This window comes from Austrofundulus limnaeus, unplaced genomic scaffold (genome assembly GCF_001266775.1).
Source record: "Austrofundulus limnaeus strain Quisiro unplaced genomic scaffold, Austrofundulus_limnaeus-1.0 Scaffold1005, whole genome shotgun sequence".
NCBI classification, from domain to species: Eukaryota; Metazoa; Chordata; class Actinopteri; order Cyprinodontiformes; family Rivulidae; genus Austrofundulus; species Austrofundulus limnaeus.
Window position 1 is genome coordinate 55,646 of NW_013953407.1, and position 5,188 is coordinate 60,833.

Below are 5,188 nucleotides of genomic sequence, written 5' to 3' on the forward strand. Positions count from 1 at the left end.
CGTGCGTGCGTGCGTGCGTGCGTGCGTGCGTGCGTGCGTGCGTGCATGCGTGCGCGTGTGTGTGTGTGAGTGACAAGGAGAGATGAGACAAGTGGAGTCAGCCTCAGGGTGGGGGGATGTCAGCTCTGAGTGTCTTTGTTCAGAGAACTGACATCTGATTGTTCTGTATTAGCATGTGTTACAACACAGAGTCCCGCACAGGTCAGACATCACTCATCATAAACTGTGTTTCTGTCTTTTTCAGGCCAATATTGGTCAGATGGACACAGCCAAGGACATGTGGAAAATGATCATGGGGAACTTGGCTCTCATCCAGGTAAAGGGAATCATATATTGAACATGTTTTTCATGTGTATTCACTGRAGGAGGGTGGCTGGTTGCCCAACATACATCAGCTTTCTTCTCAGGACATTATTTTTGACGTTTCAACTGTAGAAGAAGAAAACCAAATAAACAGTGCTGACAGTGGTTCATTAAGGCTCAGTTATAGTTGYGCTTTGGGTAGTCACAGAGTGCGCATGCACCCTCGCCAGCAGCAATGTTTATACTTGGTCGCTTACGTTGTTGTAGGTTTCTCCAAAAGGACACGCGGAAGTGCGCTTTATAACTTGTGAAATGTTGTAAATAGGAGAGCAAAAGCATGACAAACAAACAAGCTGTTTGAGTGGTGTGCAGCGCGGGCAGACTTTGTGGAGTTTCAAAATTTCGGAGGTGCACGAATACGTGTGGGGCCAATGCGCGGGGACAGCGTGATTGCGTCACTTTTGGCGCGTAACCCCCTTGCACTAGGTGCGACATGTCAACCATAAACCAGGCTTTAGGGTCACCATGGTATGGATCCTGCAAAGAGACATGTTTTGTTTTTCTTTTGCGTTCCCAGGCAATACTTTTTTGTTACCTCGCAAACATTGGCATTCCCTCGCAATAATGTTTTGCAATCACACACAAAAGGTAGTTTTTTGTATGAACTGAATTAAATCAGACTTTTATAATGAAAAATCCAGTTACCAAAAGTTTGGGAAACTGACGGTGATATTTCATGGCTGCTCAGAGTTAAAATATCCACATAGCAAATATTTTCATGTATGTGTCCGTGATACATCCAATACAAAGCTCATTTAAAGTAGTAGCTAGCCCCCGTATTATGGTGAGCATGTGAATTTGTTAATAAATCAGCAGGCACAACGGTAATAAATGTCTTTTACGAGGGAACGCAAAAGAAAAAAATCCCCCATGTCCCCTCGCAGGCTTCCTACCATGGTAACCACACACCTGTGGAACACAGAGCAGAGATTAAGATCCAAACTACAGTTCACCTGGAAAGTCTTCACAGCACTTCACTTTTTCCACAGTCTGTTACAGCCTTATTCCAAAATGGGATCAGTTATCATTTTTCCTCCAAAGTATGCATACAACACCACATAATGACAACATGAAAAACATTTTTGTAAGGTTTGCAAATTTATTAAAAATAATAAACAAAGAAATCACATATACACACTGTAAGTGTTCACAGCTTTAGCCCAATAGTAATAACAGTAATAACAAACTTTGTTTATATAGCAAGATAAAAACAAATAAAAACAGGTCACAATAAATCGGTGCAAGTCGAAAACACAACCACAATAAAAGTCAGAGATGGTACTCGACTCATAGGGATTCCAGGCTGTTGTTWAAGCAACAGAAAAGAACCGGTCCCACCATTTCTTGCACTATATATTATTGGCTTGCACAATATTTTGTTGATGCACCTTTGGCAGCAATTACAGCCTCAAGTCATTGGTGGTGGATGGATAAAGAAGCTCCAACCATTCTTCTCTGCAGCTCCTCTAAAGCTCCATTTGGTAAAACATGCCCACAGTATGGTGTTGCCACCACCACGYTATGCTGTAGGGTTAGTATTGGCCTGGTGATGACGCCTGTCTTATCAGACCAGAGAATTTTGTCTCTCCAGGTCTTAGGGACCTTTTTACTAAAGAGTAGCTTCTGTCTGGCCACTCTGCCGCACAGACTTGATTGGTGGATTGCTGCAGAGATGGTTGACCTGCTAGAAGGATCTCCTCCCTCCACATATGAATACTGGAACACTGACTGTGACCATCTGGTTCTTGGTCACCTCCCTGACTTAARGGCCCGCCATGCTCCAGTCGAAGCCGAGCAGTCAATGCGCAGTCACATGGTCAATCTRTATTTGTTTTCTCACACACCTTTCAGGGTCCACGACTTACAGTACTGAACTCCCCAGTGGTTCCCAACCTTTTTAAACTTGTGTACCCTCTGAGCCATTTTGTCTTACCTCTAGAACCCCCTGTCAAACGTAATGATGATTCTCCAAAACTATAATGTACAGCAGCTGATTATTAAAGGAAAATTATTTATTTTACCCTCTAGAATGTTTAATTCTCAGGCCTTTCATTCTATTCTATTCAAATTAAACATAAAGATAAATATGTTGCCTTGAAAGTGAATAAGTAATTAAATAAAAAAGCGGGTAATGGCAGCTGTAGGCAGCAGCAGCATCCAAAATACATCAAATACCCCAAATGAGCAAATTCCATGAAATTCTGCGTTTTATACAGGATTCAATTTTGTGTCAATTTTATGATTCCGTTTGAATTTTCCACATTGCAGAAGTCATAGGGCCCTACATATTTCAGTCCTATTTTTATTTATGGTTTTACACACCTGAGAAATTTTTCCACATACCCCTGTAATATGCTTGCGTACCCCAAGGGGTGCACATACCCCTGGTTGGGAATCAATGTGGTAAACCCCTCCCCATGCTGCATATGCCACAGCATGGGGTTCCTCCTGTTGGAGACCACCCTCAGTTCCTACATCTACTGTTTGGCCACAAATCTGTCATGTAAAGAGCAGTGGTGGACAGTAACAAAGTACTTTTACTTTATTACTGTAATTAAGTACATTTTTTGAGTATCTTTACTTTACTTGAGTAGTTATTTATTTGGGAACTTTTTACTTTTACTCCACTACATTTCAAAGACAAATATTGTACTTTTTACTTCACTACATTTCTAGGAAGCTTGTCGTTACTCGTTCCTTTTAGATCAGCATAGCTTTATAATCCGCTGTAAAAAAAAAAAAAAAAAAAAYCCGTTGTTCCGGTTTTTCTTTTCATGAAATGCAATTGGCCACAAGCTATGTTCGTCACAAAGGTAACCAATCACATGCGTAGCTTATAGTTCTGACTGTCACTGAGTGTGTATACGTGTCTGTGTGTATATACTGACAATATTTATGAATGTAGGCATGTATGTATGTATATCTTTATACAGTAYATGTATGGGTATGTGTATATTTTTATATATGCCCTCCATGTATTTATCCATTTATTTTTCAGGTGAGCRGACAGATGTTGGGTGTGTGGTCCTGTGTTTTGTTGGTGTATATTTAATATACTTCTAATGGCTATTTCAGTCTTTCTATCTTTCTAATTACTTCTCTCTCTGTTTTTCTCTCTGTCTCTATTTTCTCTTCACTTAAAAAAAGGTCACTGATGATGAATAAATAAACTAAATAAACTAATATTTAGTTTAGTTTTCTACTGAAGTGACAAGAAAAAGAAAAGAAAAAAATGTAATTTGTACTTTTACTTTGTACTTAAGTACTTTAAAATGCATGTACTTCTGAATACTTAAGTATTTTCAAAAGTAAGTACTTCAGTACTTTTACTTGAGTAGATTTTTGACTGAGTAACTTTTACTTGTAGTGGAGTAGATTTGACAATGAGTATCAATACTTTTACTCAAGTACTAGAGTTGAGTACTTTGTCCACCACTGGTAAAGAGTGCACATTAAAAACAATCTCCTCTGTGCTCTCTCCATCTGCGAGTTTTTGGCCATTTGTCTTTTTTATAAGAATCAGAGGGGGTTTGTGCTAAGAAGGAGCAGGTAACAAAGCTGAGAACAAAGTGACGTGATTTTTGTCACACAGCTGCAAAAATGAGAGCAAATTTCACAAGTTCAGATGGACCATGCAGAGACCTGAAGGACCAACAAAAGAGTCCTTTGAACTTCATCCATTTATGATGATCGAAGCCACTGAGTTCATTGGGACCTTCAAAGCAATGGCTTCATGCTTGGTTTGTTCTTGACTGTTAACTGTGTGAGCTGAGACAGGTGTGTGCCTTTCCAAATCATGTCCAATCAGCTGAATTTACCAAATGTAGACTCTAAGCTGTAGAAACATCTCAAGGAGAAATAAGCCTAACAAAGACTATGAATACTTATGTCCATGTGGTGACTTTGTTTTTCATTTTTAATATACTGTATTTGCAAACATTTCAAATAACCTTTTTAATGTCATTATGAGATCTGTGTAGAATTTTGAGGAAAAAATGAAATTATTACATTTTGAAATACATTTGCAACATAAAACATGTAGAAACAGTACTGTGAATCCTTTCCAGTTGAACTAAAGATCTGTAAAGATACGAGTTTGGAAAGTTCAGACAGCTCATGTGACATCTTCATGCCCTCAGCTAAATATTATGTGGCGTGATCTTCCTGTGATTGTTTAAAACCTTTCAAATAAAATGCCATCTCAGTCATGTATGTTGTGAAGCTATCCAGCTCTAATGTGTTTTTATCTAAACCCCTGTGTTGTGTTTGTGTACCAAGAGTCACAGACATAGCACACTATCTACATGAAATGATTTATTTTTACAAGAAGCTTTCTAAAGCTGGATGTACCCGCAACGAGAATAAAAACAGAACAAGCAGACACTGATTAGTCTTTATAAATTTAGACATTTTATATCTTTATTTGATTTTTTTTCAAAATCTGCTTTTAATTTTTGTGACACACTGATTATTGTGCCACGTGATGGTAAGTTGTGGTTATGTAATATCTAAAGAGTTGTTTGAACTTCCTGTAACTCACATCCTATTTTAGGCCAGTGTAAACTCACGAGTACAAACAGGTGATCCAGTTCATTTAGAAGGGTTGATTTTTTTTTTTATTCTGCAACTTATGAAGCTTGTGTGTTTTAGGACAGAACAGTTTAGTTTATAATGGTCTGGCATTGTGACTGAGTCCAGTTTCTCTGGGTAATATGATAGTTTCATGACAGTTCGCTAAAATTGATACCTACGTAGACTGTTCTAATGTGTGTGTTTGTGTTTGTGTGTGTGTGTGTGTGTGTGTGTGTGTGTGTGTGTGTGTGTG

At 38.7% G+C, this 5,188-nt stretch overlaps 1 protein-coding gene across 2 annotated transcripts in view; it reads left to right on the top strand.

The window, feature by feature from the left end:
* slc41a1 (solute carrier family 41 member 1) overlaps positions 1 to 5,188 on the top strand; it is a 57,963-nt gene that overhangs the window by 38,073 nt on the left and 14,702 nt on the right. For both annotated transcript variants that reach the window (XM_014030148.1, XM_014030147.1), the window contains one exon: positions 245 to 316. In XM_014030148.1, coding sequence (XP_013885602.1) covers positions 245 to 316 — 72 coding nt within the window. The remainder of the gene's footprint in view (positions 1 to 244; positions 317 to 5,188) is intronic.